The 25164-nt window shown below is 47.1% G+C and overlaps 5 protein-coding genes across 5 annotated transcripts; 3 read left to right on the forward strand and 2 right to left on the reverse strand.

Annotated features, from left to right (window-relative positions):
* Nucleotides 1–145: 145 nt before the first annotated feature.
* B0T23DRAFT_199987 (uncharacterized protein) lies at nucleotides 146–1611 on the reverse strand. Its single transcript, XM_062833364.1, has 2 exons — nucleotides 592–1611; nucleotides 146–540 (listed from the first exon to the last, which is right to left on the reverse strand). Exon 1 carries the CDS (start codon nucleotides 1489–1491, stop codon nucleotides 631–633), a length of 861 nt encoding a protein of 286 aa, XP_062691081.1. The 5' UTR covers nucleotides 1492–1611; the 3' UTR covers nucleotides 146–540; nucleotides 592–630.
* A 2625-nt stretch (nucleotides 1612–4236) lies between these two features.
* B0T23DRAFT_200004 (uncharacterized protein) lies at nucleotides 4237–4919 on the forward strand. The gene has a single exon (XM_062833365.1). The coding sequence runs from the start codon at nucleotides 4462–4464 to the stop codon at nucleotides 4804–4806; it is 345 nt and encodes a 114-aa protein (XP_062691082.1). The 5' UTR covers nucleotides 4237–4461; the 3' UTR covers nucleotides 4807–4919.
* A 3753-nt stretch (nucleotides 4920–8672) lies between these two features.
* On the forward strand, nucleotides 8673–10232 carry B0T23DRAFT_200046 (krev-1). The gene is made up of 8 exons (XM_062833366.1): nucleotides 8673–8796; nucleotides 8975–9006; nucleotides 9167–9193; nucleotides 9309–9388; nucleotides 9455–9477; nucleotides 9540–9568; nucleotides 9645–9902; nucleotides 9959–10232. Exons 1-8 carry the CDS (start codon nucleotides 8768–8770, stop codon nucleotides 10156–10158), a joined length of 678 nt encoding a protein of 225 aa, XP_062691083.1. The 5' UTR covers nucleotides 8673–8767; the 3' UTR covers nucleotides 10159–10232.
* Nucleotides 10233–10930: 698 nt separating this feature from the next.
* Nucleotides 10931–13128, reverse strand: B0T23DRAFT_414356 (PQ loop repeat-domain-containing protein). The gene is made up of 5 exons (XM_062839562.1): nucleotides 12652–13128; nucleotides 12441–12472; nucleotides 12138–12356; nucleotides 11952–12042; nucleotides 10931–11875 (listed from the first exon to the last, which is right to left on the reverse strand). The coding sequence occupies exons 1-5, from the start codon at nucleotides 12676–12678 to the stop codon at nucleotides 11216–11218; spliced, it is 1029 nt and encodes a 342-aa protein (XP_062691084.1). The 5' UTR covers nucleotides 12679–13128; the 3' UTR covers nucleotides 10931–11215.
* Nucleotides 13129–18027: 4899 nt separating this feature from the next.
* On the forward strand, nucleotides 18028–19351 carry B0T23DRAFT_200078 (U3-containing 90S pre-ribosomal complex subunit-domain containing protein). Its single transcript, XM_062833367.1, has 5 exons — nucleotides 18028–18397; nucleotides 18499–18676; nucleotides 18749–18794; nucleotides 18860–18965; nucleotides 19040–19351. The coding sequence occupies exons 1-5, from the start codon at nucleotides 18163–18165 to the stop codon at nucleotides 19219–19221; spliced, it is 747 nt and encodes a 248-aa protein (XP_062691085.1). The 5' UTR covers nucleotides 18028–18162; the 3' UTR covers nucleotides 19222–19351.
* Nucleotides 19352–25164: the final 5813 nt, after the last annotated feature.

The following is a 25164-nucleotide window of genomic DNA, read 5'->3' on the forward strand; positions in this document are numbered from 1 at the left end:
TGTGGATGCGTAGATGATGAAGATCCAAGTTGAGCTGCTGGGGTTCGCGTACGGCCGAGAATCTGCAGCAACGGAAGCCAAACGACCGGCAAGGAGCCGGCTCGGAAGAGAAGGGAAGTGAACAAAGTGGGCACCTTGGAAATCTGAGGTGAGTTGATGATGGTAGAGTACGACCAGATGCTGTGTGCCCCCAGAAGACCAATGGTGTTTCAGCTTTGTGGGACGGACGGGGAGACGCAGGGACTCCGTAGGTACGCCGTTACTTGGTGTAAAGGAGGTGACGTCTGAAGTCGTCGATCAGGCACAGCCTTGCAGGTAAGTAGGTCAGCGTGTCGAGGGCGCCGAGGAAAGGAGGGCCGAAAATATGGGAAGGGTGAGTCCTCCGAACAGTCGTGATGATAGCTTGGATTTTATTAGGTACGCCAAATGTACCAGGTTCTCTTGTTGAAATCCAGGTTCCAGGAATGAGCAGCGGGACACAGGACAGAAGCTACGGGCTGATTTCGATGTCTGTTGAATGCAGAAGGGCAACCAGTCTGTCTGCTTGGCTGTCAGATGCGTGTCGGTGGAGGCAAAGAGCTTGCAGCTTACAGCCCAAGAAAGACGAAGAACAGGCAACCAGACCGTGCGTTAGGAAGCAAAAGAAGAAGAGAGTGGTATCAGCAGAAGACCCAAAAGAGTGTGGAAGAAGCCGATTGGCTCAGAGAACAAGACTTGCGACGCAAGGCAAGGCAAGAAGCAGAAGCAGAAGCAAGTGACCGTATGAGGTGAGGTGGTGTTGGAGATGTGGCTCGAGCACAACACGTCCGAACTGACGGATTTCTGTTTGGAACACCTGCTTTCTGCAACATCGCAGCAACTAGACTGCAACCGCCAGAGAGTCAAGGCAAAGAAGTGATGGGGAACGGAGCTGACGGAGCGGGGGGGTATGGTAGAAGAGGGGAGAAACCCGAGAGGCTGTGATCCAGACAGACAGACGAACGGGTGAAGGACTGAAGCAGCAGCGCAACAAGCCCAAGGCGAAGTTCCGAGAGTCCGGAATGGGAATGAGGAAATGAAGGGGACACGGGCATCTGGATGCCTTCGGGTCGATGGCAAGACACGGCCCTCGTTGACCGGGGGGTGCCAGCCGATACCACCCAGCCTTACTATGTATATATTAATTACCCTGCATGATATAGGTCGCAGTCTTGCGAGTCCCGCCAGACCCTCATCAAACACTCGTCGATGGTGACAAGGAGATGTGAAACAGAGGCCTGGAAAGACCGATATGTTGGCATCAGAAAGACAAGAGGCCCAAAGAGACGCGCCCGTCCACCCGGTAGTGCCCTTGTTTCGTGCCATGACATCGGATCTGACCCCATTCGATCTGCCAGAGATGACGATCACTCTGGTGCATACATCCATATATACGTATGTACATACAAGAGTATGAGCTGATGATGTCCATCCAACTCCCGCTAAATATGTGCCTATCCATCGCGAGTCCATCCAAAAGCGCTTGCGATCTGGATATTATTCTGACGGAACCAAGACATAGCTAATCGGGATCTCAAGGAAGACCAAGGAGCGCCAGCCACTTTTTCTTTCTCCTGGTCTCCCGTTTCCCACTTAGGATTCCCACATGCGCTGAGAACATCCACGCCGTTTTCTGTGCGACACCAGCGAGCCGCAACACGAGGAATGCCAGCATTTTTGTAGCTGACATGCGGCGTCGCGGTCGTGGGAATTTTACGGGCGAAACAGAAAACGGCGGCGGCTACACACGAGGCCGCCAGGTGAAAGGGTTAGGGCGAACACGTGCGGAAGTCGGCAGAGGCAGAAGTAGTTAGGTAGTTTAAGCAGGTCTCCTGTTGGCGTGTCTCGCATGGCGTCAGACTTGCTCGTGGGATGAGGAGCCGAGGAGGAGGAGGGGAGGGGGTGGGTGTTCATCGCCGCTCAAGCCACAACCCAACGGTTTCCTCGGGAGAGGCGCACTTTGATCACTTCGACGACATGATCGTAGAAACCACCGACGGTCTGATTGAAGATGGAGAGAAACAGCTGAGGTACAGTAATGAACTGGACAAGTAGCGAGGTAAGTGTTTCGAAAGATGGAAAGGGAGGAAGAGTCAATGGAACACCACTCCAACCCCCGCCAGTTGCCAAAGGATTGCCCCACCCCTTGGACTTTTCCCCCAATCCATCAATCAGCTCATGGCAACCTCACGCAGGCCAAATCGGAAACACTAGCGTCGCCATCACCCGCAGGTGAGTCTCTCACAGTCTTAGCGCGGTGGTGGGGTCTGTGCTCCACCTGTCTTCAGCTCCACCCTATGCTTTTAAGCTGGATGAGAAACCTCATAGGGCACTAGGTTTCTTGGCCAGAGCTTTCCCTTCCACTTCACTTCTCAAGCAATTGTCCGACCAGGGCACTTGGCGTGAAGCATCATCGGATCTGGATTATCTGCGACATTGAGAGTTTATCGAATGACCCATCACAGCTTCTCCGTCCACCGCGGGCAGTCAAATGCAGAAATGTGATTTGCGATGGCCCTTGGTCCGTCTCTTCCGCTCACAATTGCCGATCGTAAATCGCCATTCCCGTTCAGAAGCTATTCCGTGGTAGTCTGAGTCTAGCAAACGGACGGCAGCCACTCGACCACAAAATGACAGACTCGAACTCGTCGACCCACCTCTTCCATTCATTTATTCACTTCCGAGTAGGTCGTGTATCACTGGCTGTATCGGGCATTTATCTGATACAACGACGACAAGTTTGGTCAGAGAATCAGAGAGGTGATTTCGAGTCCTTGCCATACCCGCGCACCCCGGACAACGTTGAAGCCACAAGTCATCTTCTGAATCCGCCTCCCCGATGATGAAAATGATGATGGTGATGATAATGCCTCTCTCTCGGTGTGATTTCCGTGGATTTTCTTGCATATCTTTCTCTTTCCTTTATTGCGTTTTCTTAAAGTCGACCTTACGGTGATGGTGACGTGTTGATCGTATCCGAGCATTGTCACAGACCTATGACTATGCATGGTCGACACCCGGGAGGTAAGAAGGGACTTTGAGCCCTAACGAGTACCTCGACAGATCACAAGCCTCTTACGCCACCATGTTTCTATCACGCCGAAGCCCAAATGCCAGATCCCTCGGTTTACATGGCGAAAGCGTCAATCGGCTGTTTGCGTGCGCCTAAAACTCGAGCTTGCTCATGTGTGCTTGCTTCAGTTCACTTCTACAGTTCACTCCAGTTCGCGCCAGAGGCGGCGTCTATCATTCGGGTTAAGTCCGGCTAGTGGCTGGGCAATCTGAATTGCATCTCAGCAAGCCACAGAACTGAAAAGGTACGAATAGGTGCAAGTGAACTGGAGGGAACTCAACTCTCCTGTCAGTCACTAAAGGTAGAGCTATGTATGTAGACACATACATGCCGTGCCACCGGCCGCACGACGAACCCCTTGAGGCTAGCTAGGTAAGCAAATATATAGTATACAGATCTATGGATTGAAGGCATCGCTAGCGTTGCTAGCATCACCCAAAGATCGGACGGAGTCCCGGGACGTCATATGTACACTAAAGTAACCACCAGTAAAGTTGGAGGCTTGACCGTAACCGATCTGGCGGTGTCATGTTTGCTTTTTTTTTTCCTTTTTTTTCTTCTTTTTTCTCTTGCCCCAGTGTATGTGCTTGTGGGTGTGTGGATGTGTTTTGCCTGTCATGGCTGTCAGTCATCGGCCTGCCCATCTTGGTTTGCTATCTGGCTGTCTTTTTTTCCGCCCTGCATATGACAAAACCGCGAAGTTGTCACCGGTTTTTTTTTTTTTTTTTTTTTTTTTTTTTTTTTTTTTTTTTTTCTAAATATCTCCCCTTGTGTTCGCAATCTCTGTGTTTCTGATTCGTAGGCCCCCGGTGGCCCCCGCCTCACCACCGACGATGATGTAAGTTGGGGGCGGTGGTGATGCGGATCTTGTCGCATTGGTGTTGAGTGATATCAGAAAAAAATGAGTCGAAGGAGTCTTTAATTTAAAGGTAAAGAGCGAGGAGTAAATACGTTGAGGGGTTAGGTGTTCAGACAAAAAGAAAATCGCATCGACTGTCGAGTTCCCCAAGGAGAAGTCGTTGCTATTGTTTGGTGCTCTTGACGTTTGCTATACATCTATCTACCTGTTCACTCCGTCAAACTTTTGCTCAGTCATGTCAAAGTTCTGTGACCGTTTGAGCCACTTCCACAAGCGAAGGTTAACTGGACTATGTTGAGTAACAAGTTCAGGGGCAAAAAAAAGCCCGGCGAGCTCCGCGCCTCTTTTGGTTGGAATTGTGATTTACCTTCCTACACGTGCCTTACCTCGAGCCGGGTACCGCGTTCGGAGGAGGCTCAAACTCCTGTGCATCGTTGTTTCTGCGCGACATCCAGCTGTTCCTTTCAGCCTCACAAACGCAAGCAAGAGCAAATGACTTCCACCGAAGGTTATGTTTACTCGTCACCAGAGTTTTTTAGCATTAATATTTCCGTTTTTGGGAAACGCTGACGGTCCTGGGATCGACGAAGAGAGACTTATTCTCAAGTGGTTTAAGGGCTGTCCAACCGCAATTCTCAGCTCCAGCCGCAAGCTTACTCTCACTTCAGTTTACCTTTCATTCAGTCCCCGAGATAAATTGCCCAAGACGGCCACAGCATTCGCTAGTCAGCTGCAGTGCTCCGTCATACCGGGCTTCATTGAGACTTGGGGATATGTATCATCCAGACGCAAGAAGTCTAACTGGGTATCGTTGAACAAACCTACTCCGGTTGAGCACAGCTTTTCAGCAAAGTGAAGGCTGTAGCATATTGGATTGCCACCGGTTTCCCAACCTTTACTAACGTTAGTGAGTTGATACACCATTTATTAACCTGAATCGAGTACCACCGCAGCGAGCGAGTGTACGGGGAAGAGAGTGATCGTGAGATTCATGATCCCGTAGTGACGCAATACTGGCAGCCGTTGACGTAGGGAGCCCCAGATCAGCGACTAGGGAGGGTATCAGCTTGTGCTTTGGGAGTGATGCTCTCTAGGGTTTGCGCAACGCTACACCGGTTGTTGTTGCTAAGTAGCTCTGGCCGGCTTGCTTCAGTTGTTGGAGCCTTGAGCCACCTGAACGACAAATGGCTTGTGGACGGCCGCCCTCCTTGTGGGCATATCCATGCCAAACCCCCAGGAGAGGCCAAGCTGATGCTCTTTGCGCTGAGAATATCATCAACTAGTCCAAAGCGGTAACTTCTCAATGTCACCCCAACCTGTCAACCTGTTCAACCCATTGCCGGCTATACACTACTGCGTAAATGTATGCCAGGAATAGCAATCGCTTTGGTATGATATGCATCTATTTGCCTGGTACCTGGCAGCTTTGACACCGCCATCCAGAGATAGGTTGCATTCCGATTCGGTACCGTAAGCTGGCAGGTACAAGTGGTTCGTCATTCGGGGAATCATCTCCAGGAGTGATACCCTATCCCAAGCCCGGCCAACGGCTCCAATGTCTGGCTTCCGTCTTGGATGGCAAAGTCAAGGTCAATATTGGTTAGGAGAACCCAATACTTTTTTTTTTCCCCCATATGGATGCTCTTCTCCTGACAACAGCAGGAAGGCTCGACTTGCAGATATTACAAGCTCTTAGCCTTTTTCAACAGTGCTGTCACTCAAGTGGGCTGGGGCAGTTTGGTTTGCAAGATATCGGTCCTGGAACTCGATGACTAGATGTGTTGACGCACGGGCCATGAGATGACAACCCCCGATGTTTTCGTCGAGGGAAAGTTGCCCGCCGCCGCCGCTGCTGGCGTGTTTTGTAGGTATACAACATCGGATGGCGAAGCCTTCGTAAAAAGATAATCGCCGACAAACGAGGGTATAGGTTGATGGGCTAGTTGGTAGAGATGGCGTCGGAAGGTTGTTGTCCATCGGAGCACGAACGAAGGGCAAAGGAGCAAGATACGAGCTGCGACGTAACCTATTGACTTGTGCTGTGCCAGGTCGTAGCTGATGTGTGAGAGCTTCGCAGAAAGTACACAAGGGGAATGGCTGAAGAGAGTCCGATAGACGTCGCAGTCCGACCGACATCGGGATATTGACATGGCGAACATGCTCGGTATTCGTGGATCGTGAGTTATGCCGGATCTTTGCTTCCAGGGTATCCCGTCCAGTCAGAGAGGGGTTTATTGATCGCCAAGGGATCCTACTTTTTTCCTCTGCATGAGACAACAAAAGAGGCGAGAGCGTCTGATGATTATTTGGGCAGAAACAGAAGACGTAAAGTTAGCAATTTGGGAGAAAAAGAAAACAGCGATTGGCAAAGGGAGGTCGGTCTGGACTCAATGTCGGCCATTGGAGACCCTGACTTCTCGCCTAAATACCCTGGTTCGACTGAATGACATATAGTGCATGGGTCACTGCATAATGAAAGGTCGCAGGTGAGGCCGCTTGGCCGTTGAGGATGGTCGAACGGTGGGTGTTCTGGAGCTCAGTTAGGTTAAGTTGAAGCGGCCGGCGAGCCCCTCAGTCTCTTGCATAACCTACTACAGTACCATATCTGATGCTCCAGGTGCGGGACCGGCCAGGTGAGCACGACGGGAGAGGGAAGGGAGCTCTCGCTGCACACTTGGGTTTCGGCAGGCCATGGTTAGCCCTTCCTCTTTCGGCTCCAGATACCCACCAACCCCGCGAATGTGTGTGTGTGTGTACCTGACGAGCAATAGATGGGCATCAACACCTGGCAATCTGCTATCATGTGCCATTCACAATGGTTTGCAAGTTGAATAGGTAGGTATCAATCGAGGGGCAATAAACACCATGCTGCAGCATTGACAGGCACTTACAGCGAGTGGAGGTGGGGAGCTGATGCGCAACCAAGTCCCAACTGATATGTAACCATTTCAGGCCAATTGGAGCAAAGCCTCCACCTGGAGCCATAAATTCGGACTGTCAGTCGCGAATAGTTGATGGCTTCATGAGAAAGAAATGGGCAACGAAACGACACAGTATTTCCGTCCGAGACATGGACGGGCTGTCATGCGCCCGCCGTCTCTTGCAGCAAGATATGTCGCTTGGCCATGTCCACGGTACGGACCGTCGACCAAGTATGTATCCGTCATCCGGACGGCAGTCTCGTCTGTCCGTTTGGTTCCGCTTCACGGTTCTTTTGTTGGCGTGGCTGTCGTGTATCCCCAGAGTTGGGCTGGACGCCACCGTCGAGTTGACCATGGCCATTGCTCCGCGGCGGTTACTGAACAGCATATCATGACTGGAGGCGGCGGCTTTGCGGAAGTACAAGTGCCGATGATGGAGGTGGATAAAGAGGAGTTACCTATGATGGACACGATGGGCAATCTGGTCGCCCGGACTTTCTTTTGCCTTTCGTGTTCTCTTCTCTTTTTTTTTTTTTTTTGAGATATCGAACCGTTTCCATCTCAGGTCTGGACTCTATACAAACACGCTGAGCTCGCATATGGCATATTGGAGTCACTAAACACCCCCGTCTTGTCGACGTCTCGTGATATCCTCTACAAAGGCAGTGGCCGGGATCCTCAACATCAACCCTAGCTGGTTTGATCGGGACATCTGGGACCCAGCAACGCGCACGCGAGGCTCGGCCCTGTAACCGGGGCGCTGGTTCCTCATCAGCCGGTGGGCTTGAACTCATCTAGGCCTTTTTGGCTTCTGAAGCCATCCCGGACCAGACTCCACCGGGCACCACTTTGGGCACCACCACGGCACCACAAGCGGCGGACGAGGCCCTCACGACCCTTCTGACCCGTTTAGGCTTCTCGCCTTTCTGTTGGAACCATCGATGCTTAATTATTTGCTTGCGCCCAGCTGGAAAGCAACGGTTCAGCACGCCCTTCCAGCTCATCCATTCCCGCCCTTCCCCGGCGCTTTGGCCCTCAACCCCTCCTCGAGAGAGATAGGTACTTCACAGGCTGTATACTTTACCCCCCAAACTCCGGAGGCGCTTGTTGCTTCGTGTTGTGCTCTGCTCAGTTTTCTACAGTTCATGCGGGTGGATTGTTGGGACGGAATCGAGAAGTCACAGTCACGTTAACGACGCGCGAGAACAAAACAACCTTGTGTAGAGGGGGCCAGCCGCCAATTCAGTCGAGTGAAAAAGAGCCCTGCGAAATTGGGAGGCCTAAAATTTTCTAAAGCGGTCCAGAATCCCGACTCGGAGCGATTCCCCTCAGGTCGTTGCTACGTACCTACCGATACCGATACCCTTTCCCAGAAGGCGAGAACGGACTCGAGACTCATCCTTCTTTCGCTTTCAAAATCGCTTGCTGGGAGAAATTTACCTTCACGTAAAGGTGCTGCCCCCCCATCCTTCTGGGTTTACGGTCCGGATTGTTCCCGGTGCCCTGCTGCATGGTGTGACGGCCGAGCGGGCATATCGTCGCATCCGCCAATATAGCGCCCCGCGAATAGCTAGAGCTATTTGGAGCGAGCTGGCTAGGCTTTGACCTCTTTTTCGTCTGATCTGCAAAAGTTGGAGATTCCGGCGAGCCGATCCCAAACACTGAAGCAAAAAAATAACACGGCGCGCAGCAAAAGGGGGCAGCATATCAGATCAAAGTCGCCCATCCCCAAAGCGACGACGACAACCACCCCGATATCTACCGCACACGCAAACGCATTCGCATCTTCGAAACGGGCAGAGTGTGACGGGCCAGGACGCGTGCATTGGCTTTTACTCTGCCCTTCAGTTCGTATAAGCCCTGCCAGCTGTCTGAGGTGGACTCCTCCCGTTGACCATGATGCGCACTTACGGATTCCAGCCTTGGTGAGCACCCACTCTCTTATATTACATCAATGTTTGATGGGCCTCCATCTTGAGACGCCCCCTCGCATCTCTGTTCTAGAGCACAGCCTACCTTACACATTAATGGGGCCACAGCAGTGCTCATCAGACGCTCTGTCACTCCCTAACCTCTTTGCTCTGATGCTGATTCGTCCTATAGCCGCGAATTCCATATCGTTGTCCTAGGCACCGGTATGTTGTGCTCCACCCTCCTCTTTCACCTGACTTTTCGCTGTGAACCTCATCGTGGAAAAAAAAAAAATTAAAAAAATCAAAAAAAATCACACAACCCCCCTATGCCAAGACATGCGCATCACATGCTACAACTGCTGACTTTGATGGCTTACTTAAGGAGGTGTCGGCAAGAGTTGCTTAACTGGTATGTTGTGCGCCCCCAAAGTCTAAACCCGATTCAACCACACCTGCATGATGACCCCTGTCACCTGTGTGGACAAGACAACGGAACACTATACTGAACATGTTGTGAACAACAGCACAATTCGTACACAACGAATGGATTGAAAGCTATGATCCAACCATTGAGGACTCGTACAGGACACAAGTGGCTGTCGATGTAAGTCAACTTGCCCATTCTGTTAATGGATGTTTATGTTTCAGATTTGCTAACGAGGACCTCCAGGGACGACAAGTGATACTGGAAATGTGGGACCTTCCTCACTTACACTTCACTTTTGACCGGTTGATGCTAACATGTAGCTCATCAGCCTCGACACCGCCGGTACAGAACAATTCGGTGAGTAACAGCACCGCCCTAACTCAACTAACACCCCCCAACTTGGAACTTATCTCGCTAACACTTTGGGCAAAAGTTGCTATGCGAGACCTGTACATGAAGGCCGGCCAAGGATTTCTGTTAGTCTTCAGTATAACCTCGCAAGCCTCGCTAGACGAGCTCGCCACGCTCCGTGAGGAGATCATACGCATCAAAGATGACGAGAACATCCCCATCGTCATGGTGGGCAACAAGGCCGACCTGCTAGACCAACGAGCCGTCGATCGCGCAAAGGCCTTTACCATTTCTCAACAGTGGAATGCGCCTTATTACGAGGCTAGCGCTAGGACGAGGAGTATGTTGTTCATGTCCTTATTCAAAAAGAGACAGATTACTGACACTTCAAAAAAGCAAACGTTGACGAAGTCTTCATCGACCTCTGCCGCCAAATGCTCCGAAGGGACGATAGCGGCCAAGTAGACGACGACGACGGCGCACGCAATGGTAGCGGGTACGGCTACGGCCAAGGGAAACAGGAGGATGGTCATGGGCCCATGAAGAAGAAGCGGAGGAGAAAGAGGAAGGGCGACCACAAGTGCATAATCATGTGAAGCAAACTGAACGCCTTTTACATAACACCTTGCCTCACAGCGTTAATAAGACGATGGTCTCGGGATTGAGGAACTCTTTTTTTTTTTTTTTTTTTTTTTTTTTTTTTTTTTTTTTTTTTTTTTTTTTTTTTTTTTTTTGGCTTAGTTTGAATCCAGGTTTCGAGACCTCCGACTCAAAATTAGTGTGGGGAAAGCAAGAAGCTCCAACTGCGGCCCGGCGGGATGAGGGGAAATTCGGGTTACGGACGAGTTGGATAGAAAGAAGGATATTTTGATTTAGAGACGTTTTAGGAAGGCTCGATAAGAACAGTCAAGGCAGGAGCGGAAGGTGCCGAGGATATCAGGAAGGACCAAAGGACCGGCTCTTAACTTTTTTTTTTTTTTCCAGATCTCGAGGTCTTATCAGCTCGAATCCCCGCCTGCATTTTCCAACTGAACTTGGAAGCTGCCGAGGGTAACCGGTCGCATCTATCGACCCGAGCCGTTTTCACTGTGTGCTTTCATCATTCAGGCTATTTCCTTTTTCCTTCTTTTTGACATTTGCATTGGAGGTTGTCTGACGTTTTGAGCCGCCTTCGTTTCTTTCCTTCGTATTTTCTTGTTCCGCCATCATGAGGGAGGGCAAGTTGGTGTTCACCTCCTGCATTCCTTGGTTACGATACCCTGACATCTGATCGATGTCTCTCGTGTGCTTATATACTTTTTCAAAAATATGGAAGAATAAATCCCCAGACGGGATACATTCGAACACGGCTGTTAGTAGAACAATGATAACAATTATCTACTTGGATTCTATTTCTATCTGCTAGCCGTCAGCGGCTTCCATTCCTCATATATCCTCGTTCCTACTTTCATTTTTCATGTTCAACCAGCTGATGTGTCCCTGGCTATGCGTTCACTCGCACAGCCTTCGTATCCCGTAACGAAGTCCCAGCCATGGTATCATATTCAAAACCAAAACCAAAACCAACTATTCCAGTTCTCTTTTGTTGTTCCTCAACATCCAGCTTCGTTTCTGTATATCCTCATCAGGCATTCATCCATCACGCCGTCCCCTTCACGTCCTGCCTACCGCCTTGTTCTCCCCATCCACCATGGTAGGCGTACTCGCGTCTGTATCCTCCGCGTTCCCGTTTTGATTATGTGCCTCAGCCATCGCCATCTTACTGTCCAAAGCCCCATCACGTTGCCGTCCCACAGCATCAGCAGCAGAATTACCGACATCCTGCTTTTCCAAATCCCTTTGCTCAATCTCCCCTTCACCCTCCTCCTCTTCCCCCTTCTTGTCCTTCCTCGCCCAAAACTTCAACCCCCCCAAATCCAAATCTCTCTCTGCCCACTTCCAACTCTCACCCCGCTTCTCATACTCGCCCAACAAATCGTCAAAAGTCTTGCCATCTTTCTTGAGTTGCTTCCTTATGCTTCTCGTCCTCACCAACCAAATCAAGTGCGACGCAAAGATGCCTAGCTCGAGGAAGGCGCAAATGATGTAGAGCACACCACCCAGAACGTCAAACGTGTTTTGCGTCACCACGGCCATGAGGGAGAAGAAGGCTCCTGACCAGTCCATCGACAGAAAGATCCAGTTAATGCCGACGACCCGACCGTGCCGCTTGTACATTTCTGCATAGGGAGGCAGGAGGCCGGCGGCGAGGAGGATGGCGGCTATGATACCGATGACTCGGACGGGGGTTTCGTTGCCTGCTTCGTAGAGTGGCTTTTGCGTTTTGTTTTAGTCATCTTCAGTTTTTGAATAGGAGGATAAAGGAAGGGAAGGGAAAGGGATAACTCACCCGTAGTGTGAAGATCAGGGCAGCTTCAACACCGGCAAACACGCAAGCCACAATCAAGGCTAGGACAGTGGCTTTCCAAGTTGGCCATTTTCTGTTTGTGCCTTGTCAGTATCTGTCTCCATCTTACCGTCTCACTAACTTGATTCCAACACCACAGAAAGAAAATAGGAAGGGAAGACTACTTACGACCCATAGATCAAAATCTGCGCCCAACCAACTAAACAAAGCGTCATAAACGCCTGCGGCTGCACTTGGATTGGTATATTAAAGTTCTGGGCTATCGCGTACACCCCGAACGGAACGCCGCACAGCGCCCAGAGGAACATCATGGTTCCCGGGAGGCCAGTTGTGCTTTTGGTGCGGTAGTTGGTCCATATTTGCGGGATGAGCTGGACACACCAGAAGCTGGAAAATACGGCATGGTTAGTTAGATATGAAATGTTCAGTGTGAAAAGATGGAAAGGAGGTTTGGTATCTGGGGAGGCTTACACAGTTCCTATCGTCCCAAGTACATTGGCGGCCTGTGATATTGCCCGTCAGTATCACCATTACGATCAATTGGGGCTGTATTGTACAATGCCGTTATCGATGCCATGATACCAATCGATGGTTCAGATGGCAATGGGTAACGGTAACCGTGGGGTAGCAGGCAGGTAACACAACGAAGCCTTGCCAAACGGCGGGGAGCGGGATGACGTACAACTGGGATTTCTGTTTGAGGCGCCATGGATGTCTCGAGTAACCTTTCTTTTAATTACTTATTTTGATGTTGTCTGTTGTTCGCGACGGGGCTGATGATGGATACTCATCAATCTCCGAGGTATAGCTGTGTAGTAGGTATGTATGTATTCGTTCGTGATAAAGACTTGCGGTCTGATAAGTAACGACAAGTAAAAATTTAGAACGGCAGTGATGATGTGCTCGTCTATCAACAGTGTGCATCAATGGCGACATGCATGGAGATGCAGAAATATAAAACCAAAAGAGGAAAGAGAAAAAAAATTCCCGGAATGGGATGCCGAAAAAGCGCCCGCCTTAGACCGAGGTGAGGTGTGCTGGGAGGATGAAAACATCGATGTATGTACGCCTCAGATTCATCCCAAGTTCAGTCAAGCGGCGAATAGCTATTCCAGCCTTCAACGAAGCAGATGCACGCACACTACGATGGACCCAGAACGCGATGAAACGTTCAGCAGTTCTTTGCTTTGTTTGTCAAAGCGGCTGCCAATTCTGGTTAGAGGACTGCAGTGGAGAAAAAGGTACAGAAGAGCACTGACGATGCAGGGGATGGCCCGAATAGGAGTCCAGAACATGGTACCGTTCCCACACTCAATCGCCTGTGCAGTCTTGGCAAGAGGTGTGTGTGCGTGCACACACACACACCGCATTTGACAAATCTGGCCATTTGACATCGCTTTACACGACTCAACTCAATCGTTTAATATCGAAATTTGGCCAAAACTAGTATAAAAAGTCGATATTTTAATATTCTACGTCGTATAATTATCTATTTTACTATTTATATTATTTTTTAAACTGTTGTCGATATAGTGTACTACCCTAATACCCGCTAGAAGGTATTAATAACGATAATATTAGTAAATAACGAATATTCTAATAACGTTATTAAGATTATTAGTATAAGTGTAAGGAGTGTGTGGAAATATAAGCGTATTCTATCGGATACTAGTAAAGTATTTTTACTATTGTAAATTTCCTAGAATATTGGAAAGTTTCTTATATAGGCGTTTAAGGTATAGTGTATATTATATTGCTCCTTATACTTTATTAATTATAATTAATATTATAAAGGAAATTATAAACTTCCTTATTTTAAAACCCGATTTATACTTTAATAAGATTTGTGCCTTTCTAGTTAACGAATATAACGTATATATTTCGACCGAAATTGTATGGTAGTACCTTCGATAAAATAAGTGGAAGAAGAAGCGACTCTATATAAAGGTATTATAATAATCCCCTATACTAGTAGCCGAATAAATATTAAAAATTTCTTTATTTATTATAGAGATATTTGTATTCTATAATGAGTTTAGTATAGACTGAAGGGACGGTGTTCGTTATATTAATTAGGTATTTTGCGGTGCTATTGTAATAGTATTTTAGTAATAGATAATATTAGTTAGCACCCCCGTACTGAATTCTAGTACGCGTATAATTAGAAGGGGGTTTTATTGTAATATTTATTACCGTACTTTCCCGAATTCAACCTTATTGAAGTATATTTTAGTGATTTTAAGCGGCAGTTCAAGAGGGTATATTGTAACGAAGGTAGTAATAAAATATTAGACGATAATTTTATTGCGTTTTTTAAACGATTAGTATAGGATATAGGGTATAGAGTGTAATAGATTTATAGTTATTTTAAGAATGTAAAATTAGTAATAAATCGATTTAATAATATTAATAAAGAGTATAGTAAATTATATATTAATAAATTAATTGAGTATAGAGAAACGAATATTATATTTAGGCGGTAGTAGAGAATATAAAAGGGAGAGATGGATTTATATATATTAAATTGAATTGTATACTAAAAATACTAGAAATATTAGAAATATTAAAAGTATTAGAAATTGTATTTATTTATATAATAATGCTAAAATGCTAGAAACCCCCCTCTTTCGCTATAAATCGATTTGTAATATTGTTATCGTTCGTTAGGATTATTAGTAGTAGTACTACCCGCTATAGAAACGAGAGCTCTAGTAATACTATATTTGAATATAGTATTAAATTGCGGGTCTAAAATATATATTAGTTAATTAAATTACGGTAATAGGGGTTAAAAGGTATACTTACTATAACTTAACTATATTACTAGTACTATATATTTAATTTTAAGGAAATTTTTAATACCGTCCTTAAATACCGTATAGAGGTTATAATTAAACCCTAGCCTTGTAAACTACTTTACCGGCTATTCTCTAAACGCGAATATATTAGGCAGTGCCTCCTTATTCCGGAGCTTATTCTTTAAAGTAATTAGAATTTTATATACTAGTATTACTTTAATTAATAATCCAATATAATAATATTTATAGAATGCTTTAAAGAATTCGGTAATAATCTTTTTAGCCGGCCGACTAGGTAGGGCGGGGGGTGGCGGTAATAAATAAAGATTGAGAATCGAAGGTATAGGTGGACATAATATAAATAATTTTCCGGCCTCTACTAGGGAATTTCTAATCTCTTCGCCCTCGTCCTCCTTATCCGCTATTAATAGTAATACAATTAATAGTAATACTAGTAGTTAAATAAATATTATAATTACTATAGAAATAGGAAGAGGGTTAGCGTTAGTGCGTTTGGTAGTAAGAGTCTCGTAGTTGGTCGGGTGCCTATAGAATGTAGTAGTAAAATATTTTAACGGCGTATACGAATTGATAATTATTATTTTACTTAGTAGGGGGAGAGCGTCCGTTATATTATAGTTATAGCTATTAGTAATTGTTGAATTAGTAATAGAATTGCTAGTAGTATAAGGTAGCTAGACTTAGGAATATTAAAAGTAGGGAGGGAAGTATTAATATAGTAGCGAATATAGTAAATATAAGGGAGGAGGGTATAGTTAATATAAATTTCTAAAATCGTCTTTCTTTAATATAATTTGTAGTAAATTATTTATAATTTCTATATTAGTACTACTATTACTACTATTAATATTATTAATAATATTAATATTAATTAGTAGATTATTACCTCTTCCTTTATATTTACTACTACTATTATTAGTACTAAAAGCGGCTATTACCTTATTATTTAATATATTTCGTACTAGTTCAAATAGCGGATTAATTACCGTAGCCTTCCCCAACAATATAGTATATACCTACTTACTTATATTTTTAATATTAAAGTTATAATAGGTTATACTCCTATCTATAATGTAGTATATTTAGTACTTAATAGCTTTATTATAATTCTTATACTTATAACTAAGATTATACGTTTATACTTATACTAATTCCTAATATATAGTACCGTATAATTTTACCTCTATATACTCCTTTTATTACTAGTCCTCTTCTAAATTCTTTTTAATTTCTATTAATATAATATTTATTATAATATATTTAGACTTCTTAATACTAACTAGAATCTATAACCCTCGTAATAATAGTATATTAACTATTTATAGGATTAGGGTAATAAAAAGATTAATTAAATTACGAGAGGGGGTAGGAGTAAAGGGTATACTACTACGGGAGGATAGGGTAGTAGGGATTTTATTAGTAGGCGGGTCGGTTAACCGAAATTTGAATAATATAGTAAAATAGTAGTATTGGCTAGTGTAGTGGAGGTACGATTTTATAACGGTCTTATACTTAATATTATTGTATTTATTATAAAAATCCTTCTTGGGAATAATTTTGTTGTATATAATAATCCGGGCGCGGCGGTTATTATAGGTGGCGGTAATATATATAATATTATATAAAAAGATTAATTATTTTATTCTTGCGGCTATATTATCGCTAATAATATCTTCTATATAACTTTATTATATATATAAGATCTTACTAAATAGTATTATCCTAAACCGCTACTTATAGAATTTATTATTATTTTATTCAATTTTAACCTCTCTAAATAAATTATATTCTTTAATAGTAGGTAATTTAGTACAGCTAGTAGTAATATATAAACTAATTATATTAAATTAGATCCGTATTAAATAAGAGTATTTAGAACGTAGCGGCGGTAGTACTATAGCAACCGGCTTATAGGCAACGCGGGGCTAGGCTAGTAGTATTAAAGTAATTAATTTAGTTAGAGAGGTTACTTCGCTATTATTATTACTTAATAAATAAAATAAAGTATTAAGAATCTACTTTTTAGGGGTAAAGCGGACGGGGAATTATTATTCGACTTTATTGTTATTATTGAAGTCCTTTTTACTATTAGAAATTTTAATAGGTATTGTAAGTTTAGGGGGGGATAATAGTAATTTTAAGACTAGGATTGGGATTAGCTCTAGTTTTAGTACAGTAGCCTTCCCCTTTTTAACGGTAATCTTTTTAATAGCGGTTTTCTTAATAATAGTTTTAATAGGAGTAGCCTTTTTTTTGGGTAGAATAATTTTAGGGATAATTTTAATAGATTATTCGGCTTTATGACTCTTCTTTTTAGGGCGGGATAAAGTACGTTATAAAGTTATTAGGCTAGGATCTTCCTAATTTTAATCTTCGTCGAAGTAAACTATTAATACGCCGTTTTAAATACGGGATCGCTTTATACCGGCAGGCTTTGAATTAAGGATTGTCTTGGGAGGTATTGTTGTAATGGATTTGATTGATTACTAGTATTGTAATTATTTTGTACATTGAAATGGCTTTAAATTAATATAGAAATTATTATAAAATAATGAATTTTGACGAAGTTGTGTAATACAGAAGTGCGGTGTATGTGTGTGTGTGCACGCACACACACCTCTTGCCAAGACTGCACAGGCGATTGAGTGTGGGAACGACTTCATGATTTGGGACGGCGAATTGCCCTCTGTTCTAGATGTCTAGACTAGAATCTGCCTCGAGCATCGATAGTGGAAACAGAAACTGTTGTGTTGACTACCTCTATGGTGTTTTGAGGTTGATTACCAGATATATTTTGATGACAACGAACAATGGACTCGTTTCACCTACCTAGAGGTACCGTACCTAGGTAGGTAGCCGGTATAACGACTGAGGCGCCCAGGCCCTGAACTGAAGAAACAGCAAAGATGTCTTTACAGCGACAAGCCGGCAAACTCAGCCGCTGCGAAAGGTCTGGCACTGTAGCAGACTGTACGGCTTGCGCTAAAATGATCGCCGCGGCTCCGCTGTAAGCTTAACGTCACAGTGTGTTGTCTGCCGCCAAGATATCCCGCACTGTTTACTCCAGAAATTTTCGGCGGCCGGGCAGCTTCAGGAACCTTCATTCAAGATCTTCCAATCGATATCGAGACTTCAAGTTGAACCAGACAACGACGGGAAATATTCACCAGACGAATTGTTATTATCAAACCGCAATCTGAATCTTCATTGAAGCCATCAAACTCCACAATCGCAGCATTGTGCTTCCATCTCCATTGGCCACCACCACCACCACCAACATCAGCACCATCAACACCTACCTGCCCATCAGTGCCTACGACATTGTGAGAAAGCACCACCTTCTTCCAGCAAACAACCAGTCACACAGAGCAGTCATGGCCACCGAAATGATCAACAGGAAAAGAAAGGCCGACGACGAGGGCGGCGCCAAGAAGAAGAAGAGATCCAAGAAGGCGCGCGAGGACGAGGGTGATCTCGACGTCGAGGCAGGTTTGAACAGGGCATTCGAGCGCATGGACGGCCAGCTCCTGGCCGATCACATTGCTCAGAAGGTGACACGGTTCGGGACCGATCTCAGCTCCGTCGAGCTTTCGGATCTTTACATTTCTGGTGAGTGCCAGCCAAGAAATTCTTGAACAAGGGGAAAGAAGGAAAGGAAAGGAAAGTATCATGAGTGAGTGAGAACCTTGGCGTTGACATGTGATGCACAGCAAACGCGATCAAGGACACCACTTCCTTCCAAAAGCCCCGGAACAAGGACAACCTGCCAGACTTCCTGGAGGAGTTTTCGGAGAATCCTGTCAAGTTGTCCGAGGCGCCCAAGTCGAACGGGTCACCGCACACACTGGTCGTGGCGGGCGCGGGTCTGCGCGCTGCGGATTTGGTCAGGTATGTTCAGTCCGGTGATGGGTTCCATAGTCTTTTCGTCGATTTGACTTGCGCTAACACGACGACTGCCAGATCATTGAGAAAGTTTCAGACAAAGGGCAACTCGGTCGCCAAATTGGTAAGTCGCGATAACGATGTGAAGGAAGGAAGCAGGACAAGTTGCTGACAATGATCGTTCGACAGTTCGCCAAGCACTTCAAGGTCGAGGAGCAAGTCTCCTTCCTCAAGAAGAGCCGCACGGGAATTGCCGTGGGTACTCCTCAGCGCCTGATTGATCTGATCGAAAATGGTACGATAGCTATTCCGGCCTTGCCAGTGCCCAGTCCACGCGCTTTCTCTGTTTTTGCTAACTCGTTCGACCAGAGTCATTGTCTCTTGACAGCCTGAAGAGGATCGTTGTGGACGCTTCCCACATCGATCAGAAGAAGCGGGGCATCGCTGATATGAGGGAGACGATGATGCCATTGATCAAGCTCCTCACGAGGAAGGAGCTTCAGGACCGCTACTCGGCCGAGGAGAAGCATGTGGATTTGATCTTTTACTGAGCACAGGTATTCCTTCACTTCAGTTTCTTCTCTTAATGATACCTGCCTACTCTCTTGTCGCAAATGCACTTTCCAGACCACACATTCAAGGACCGAATCAAGAAGCAGAGTCAGTCCAAGTAAATCTGCTGTGTTCAACCTGGGCCTTTCTGCTGATTTCCCTTTTTCAGCGAAAGTGTACCGTGCTTGACATCTCAACTGCCTCACCTAGTTCGTTCTGCTCCTTCCCCGATGTCGTTGCCCACCACGCCATGGCACCATGGCCATCACGGTTCTTACCGCTCTGCACTCGTTGTTGTCAACCTCCCAGCTCACCATCACTCGGCTCCCAAAGCCTCGAAACCGGATACTTAAACTCATCCTCCTCCCACTCTCAGATTCTTCCTCTCTTCTCTTCTTCAGAACAGCACACTCTTTTCCCCTCTCTTTTTGGATTAGGTATCCCAAACTCTTTCAATCATTCCTCTTCTTTTTTGGAGATCATACTTGAATTGCAGTCAGCTATCAGCTCTCAATCAACAACTATCGACTCCTCTTTTTTGTGTTCTTCCTTTTCGAGACACCACCACAGAGTCTCAACACACCACGCGACCGACGAACGGCTTTTCGAGATATCAGCTCTCTGAAACAACTCACGACTACTCTTCACGATGAAGTCTTCCTTCTTGGCGCTCACGCCCGCCACGGCGGCTCTCGCTTTTCCCGACTGTGGTCAGCCATGCATTGCTCCCGCGCTCGCCTCGTCCGGATGCGCCACACTTGCGTGCCTCTGTGAGAGGACTCATGAACTCCAGGTCAGTTTCCCTTGATCTCTTGCATCATTTGGGTTATGGCTCTTGACTGACTTGACCCTCCCACAGACCATGTTCGAGTGTTTCATGGCCAATTGCAACGCCCAAGAGTACCACCCTGCCATCACGCGCATCTCCAATGACTGCATCAATCACGGCCAGGCTCAGTATGCTGTCCCGATGAGCTACATCTCTGGCTCTTCCAAAATTGTCTCTCCCTCTGTTGACCGCATGCCCTATTCGCTCAACCCAACTCTGCACCTTTTCACCACCAATCCCACCTCTGTCAAGGAGAATTGCCCTGACGGCAGTGGAAATGGCAACGGCAATGGTGGTTCCGGTCTCGGTGCCGGCGGCCTGCCTCCCGGTTTCCCCTTTGGACCTGCAGGAAGCGGCGCGGGTGCTTACGGCAATGGAGCTGGCAATGGCGCTGGCAATGGCGGAAATGGTGGCAACGGCAGTGGCGGCAATGGTGCTGGGTCTGGTCTTGGAGGCTTGGGTGCCGGAGCTGGGGCTTATGACAACGGTGCTGGCAACGGTGCTGGCAATGGCGCTGGCAATGGAGCTGGCAATGGCGCTGGCAATGGTGCTGGCAACGGTCTCGGAGTCAATGGCATCGGCGGTCCCGGAAATGGAGCTGGCGGCCTGGGTGATGGTTCTGGTGCTTATGGCAATGGTGCTGGTGCGGGCAATGGTGCGGGCAATGGAGGCAATGGCAATGGCAATGGAAATGGAAATGGAAATGGTGCTGGTAATGGTAATGGTGGGAATGGTGCTGGTAATGGTGGGAATGGCGCTGGTGCTGGTGCTGGAGCCTTTGGTTCGGGAGCAGGAAATGGTGCAGGAAACGGCGGCCTGGGCAGTGGTGCTGGCAACGGTCTCGGAAATGGCGGTAGTGGTGCGAACAATGGCAATGGAGGCATGGGAGACTGCAGTGGCATGGGCGGAGGTGCCGGAGGTCCCGGTGGCGGTGCTGGAGGTCTAGGCAATGGCGCCGGCGGTCTTGGCTACGGCTCCGGAGGTCCGGGCGGCGGTACCAGCAATGGCAACGGCAACGGCAACAGTAACGGCAACAGCGCTGGTAACGTTAACAATAACGGAAACGGTTCAGGCAATGGCAACGGCGCTGGCAGCGGTGCACCATGCCCCGATGGTAACGGCAACGGCAATGGAATTGGAAACGGAAATGGCAACAATGGCGCTGGCAATGGAGGCAATGGGAATGGAAATGGTGGCAACGGCAGCAACGGCGGTGGTGGCGCTGGCGGCCCTCTCCCTTCACCCGCTCAAATGCAAGGTCCCCTCGTCCAAACCATCTTTGTGATTGGAACTCCAAGCCCCGAAGCCATTGTCCCGGGATCCGGAGCTGGAAACGGCGGCGGTAATGGAAATGGTAATGGCAGTGGCAGTGGCAATAGCAATGGATCTGGTGCTGGCAATGGGAATGGAGGCAATGGCAATGGCAATGGCAACGGTAGCGGCAACGGCAACGGCGCTGGCAATGGTGGTAACGGCGGCAATGGAAATGGAAATGGCAACGACGCTGGCGCTGGCAACGGAGGCGCTCCAGCACCTACCCCTTGTCCCACAGGTTCCGGTCCCTCATCATTCCTTGTCCTCACCATCACCGTCCCTCAGCCTGCGCGAGTTGTGGAGAAGAAGCAATACTGGAACGCCAACGTCATGGCCTATGGTGGTCCCGATGATGCTTCCGGCGCCGCACCGGGCAGCGGCGGCTCAGGAGTAGCACCTGGCAACGGCAACGGTGGCTCTGGATCAGCGCCCGGCAGTGGAGGCTCAGGAGTTGCGCCTGGTAATGGCAACGGCGGTTCGGGTGTAGCACCTGGCAATGGCGGCATGGGACCAGGCAATGGAGGCTCTGGAGTGGCTCCTGGGAACGGCAATGGTGGTTCAGGATCAGCGCCAGGAAACGGCGGCCCTGGATCAGCGCCCGGCAGTGGAGGTTCCGGAGTTGCGCCCGGTAATGGCAATGGAGGATCGGGCGTAGCACCAGCAAACGGCGCGCCTCCAGCACAGGTCACCCATTCTCTGGCTGACACCAACACGCCTTCTGTCGGTCTTCTGCTCATTCCTGTCACGGTCATGATCGGCTGGGGATCTCTTCTTCTCTTCGTCTAGGATGAACATGGCTACAATTTCCTTTCTTATGTCTGATGGACCATAGTATCTCATGTTATGGAGTGCAAAGAGACTATGGCGGTTATCGGAGGGTCATGTTGATATTATCTGAGTAGAAAGGTTAGCATTATTGAGGGACCAAAGGATTCGGGCTTTTGTAAGATATCTGGTTTGAGGAACACGAGGGGCTGACTAGACTAAACAATCATGTTCCTTCAACTTTGAGTCTGACATTGTGATGTTCTTGTTCTTCATGCCTTTGACTAGGCACGTTCTCTTCGTGTCCTGCAACTGGCTTTGCTCCATCACTGGATATTACTGAACAGAGTGGTGAGGAATGTGTGTCTTCGTATTGGCTAGTCTTGGGATCCTTCCGCTCCCGGTTTGTTCGGAGTTTGCGCGCGACTGGCAATTACGGTAGTCAGTGGGAACACACAGTAGTTGAAATGACTTGCGTTAAACATGGATTCTTGCTGGATGTCTTGTTCATGTCGAAAGTTCACTAAGATCTCATTTCATCAAGCTCGTTTGGTACCATACAATACTTTTGTTCCGTCCTCCGCAGTTCAGAGTCTGAGATATTCAACCTTCCTTCCGTCCATTGCGGGGTGAGCCTCGCTACCTCACATAGACTAATTCAGCCGTCGGCATAACCTAAGGTGGGGAACGGGACGGGACGGGACAAGGTGAGCCAGTGTTGAAGGTGAAGCCGGGTGAAGCGAAGGCTGGGTTTGTGTACCTATGTAGCTTGATTGAGATTGCACGTCTAGCCGGTACCGAGGAGTTCCGCGCCGCCGATAGTAGGATGAGTGAGGTGATGAATTGCAGGGCTGAGAAGGGCTGAAGCAAGGAAGGAAATACAGGCAAACAGTACAGGTATGAAGCTTAAAGAGTAAAGAGATGAGATGGAGAGATGGAGAGAGAGGTTGGAGAATCCCAGTCGAAGTTGATTAAGGGTATCAACGTAAAACTGAGAGTATTATCAAGATAGATAGTAACCAGCTACTTGCTCACTTCCTCCTTGATATTTCTCCTGACAAGTGACGACGGAAATCATGTACATCAACCGAATCAAGGGCATTCTGCGGCAGTGGCATGTGTCAGGTTATGGGGCCGTCACTACGATTATGTTATTTTGTTATCGTAATTATCGTGGTTTCCATTATTCCCATCGTTTGGGGGTTGCGTACTTGATAGAGCTGTCTACCTAGCTTGGGGATGGAGGTCGATGTCAAATAGCTTAGTCAGGTAATTTTCGTTGTGTGAATGTGTATCGAGATGAAAACAAGATTTAGGTCTGCTCGGGCTTTTCGGTACTATGCCGTGGTGATGAAGGTGATGGTGGTGGTGGTGGTGGTGGTGGTGTCAATCGATGATTGGAAGGAAGTGTGAGAAAGAAAAAGTGGGAAAGAAGAAGCAAGAAAGAGTAGAAGGAAGAGGAGGAGGAGGAGGAGGAGAATAAGACTTGCAGGATGCAATCAATGCATATACCTACCTCTATGCAATTTTTTAGCTTGCTCGTCGATCGCGGGAACTACCTAGGAATGTAGGTGGGTGGGTGTGAGAGCGTAAAAGTAGGTAGTTTGCGGTTGAAAGCTTCAATCTGGTGGATGTATGAATGTATGTATGTGTATGTGTATGTGTATGTAAGGAGAAAGAGGGAGAGAGGGAGATGGAGGGAGATGGATGGATGCCACGCGTACATGATGTACTGACTGTACTGCATGAGCACGATACCATCCATGTTTGTTCGTGGGTATTTGTCTCTGGTTTGCATGTTTGAATCTTTCTTCATCTTATTAACGAGCCTAGGAGGCTGAATAATAGGTACTATGTAACTCAGGTCGATGACCATATTAGATGCCCGATGCGAATCTTCTCAGGATCGATCAGTCTTTTCTGAATATAGTTTCGAAGTGAAGATGAGAAGAGCATCATGGCCGAGGTCTTTTACTTGGGTACCTAATCTCGAGCTAGGATTCCTGGTACCGGTGAACCTGCATACATACAGCTCACTCACCTACCTGCCTTGCATGTGCAGTCCCGACTGACATCGTACAGGCACATCATCATCAACCATTGTCGCTGTTGCACAACAGCGCGCGCGCGGGAAAGGAAGAAAGCGGGATGGGAGGGGGAACTGTGAAGAGGGTTGAGAGCAAAAGCTGGAGCAGGACAGGTTCATCATGACCTGATGCAAACAAAGCCTTGATTCTGTTTCTTCTTCTTTTTTTTCCTTGTTACCTTTGATGTAGGTGCCAAGTTTGAGTGTACGTCGTTCGCCATTTTCGTTGCCTTCTATCAGGTAGTTGGTGACACTCGTTCATTTCGGTCAGAAAATGTAATTTCGCATCCAATATGAAAGAGGTGAGTAATTCATTCACCTGCTGCCGATATCTTGCTTCACATGACAGATAGATGTCTGGTCTTCGTAAGTGTAACATGTCGAGGAATCTTCTTGCGAACTTTTGGAAGGAAACCAGACTTTGCAAAGATGGCAACAGACAGCAAGGTGTGGTTAGTATTCATTCCCCAGTTCCAATCAGTCAATCGGTTGGATCGAGGTTCCAGTCCGGATCGAGCGGATATATCATCAAGAAGGCAAGAGAGAAGGAGGAGACATTTCCGTTCTACGTTCCATTCATCATTCTTGTCAGATGTAGTCAAATGTATAGTAACCGCTTGTTATAGGGTTCTGGCAGTCGAGTACGTTAATGTAGCAGCTGTGCCTGTTACACTTACATACATACTTGTACAGCCCTAGACAGGGCCTAGCCGGTGTTGAATTCGATTTCATGTGCAGATTGACACCGTTGACCTGGTATGTTCAGCGTATCGGTTTATGTAGCATGTAATGTATGATACTACCTACCTAATTCCAACGTCAGATCCGTCGATGGTGGTGTTTTCTGGGGTCGGGGACAGGCCGACGGTCATCTATTGTCAGCATTTAGGTAAGGTATGATACGGTAACGGTAGTTGGTCAATATTTCCGAAACCCCATCTTCTACTT

This window comes from Neurospora hispaniola (genome assembly GCF_033458365.1).
Source record: "Neurospora hispaniola strain FGSC 10403 chromosome Unknown B0T23scaffold_6, whole genome shotgun sequence".
In the NCBI taxonomy this organism is placed as follows: Eukaryota; Fungi; Ascomycota; class Sordariomycetes; order Sordariales; family Sordariaceae; genus Neurospora; species Neurospora hispaniola.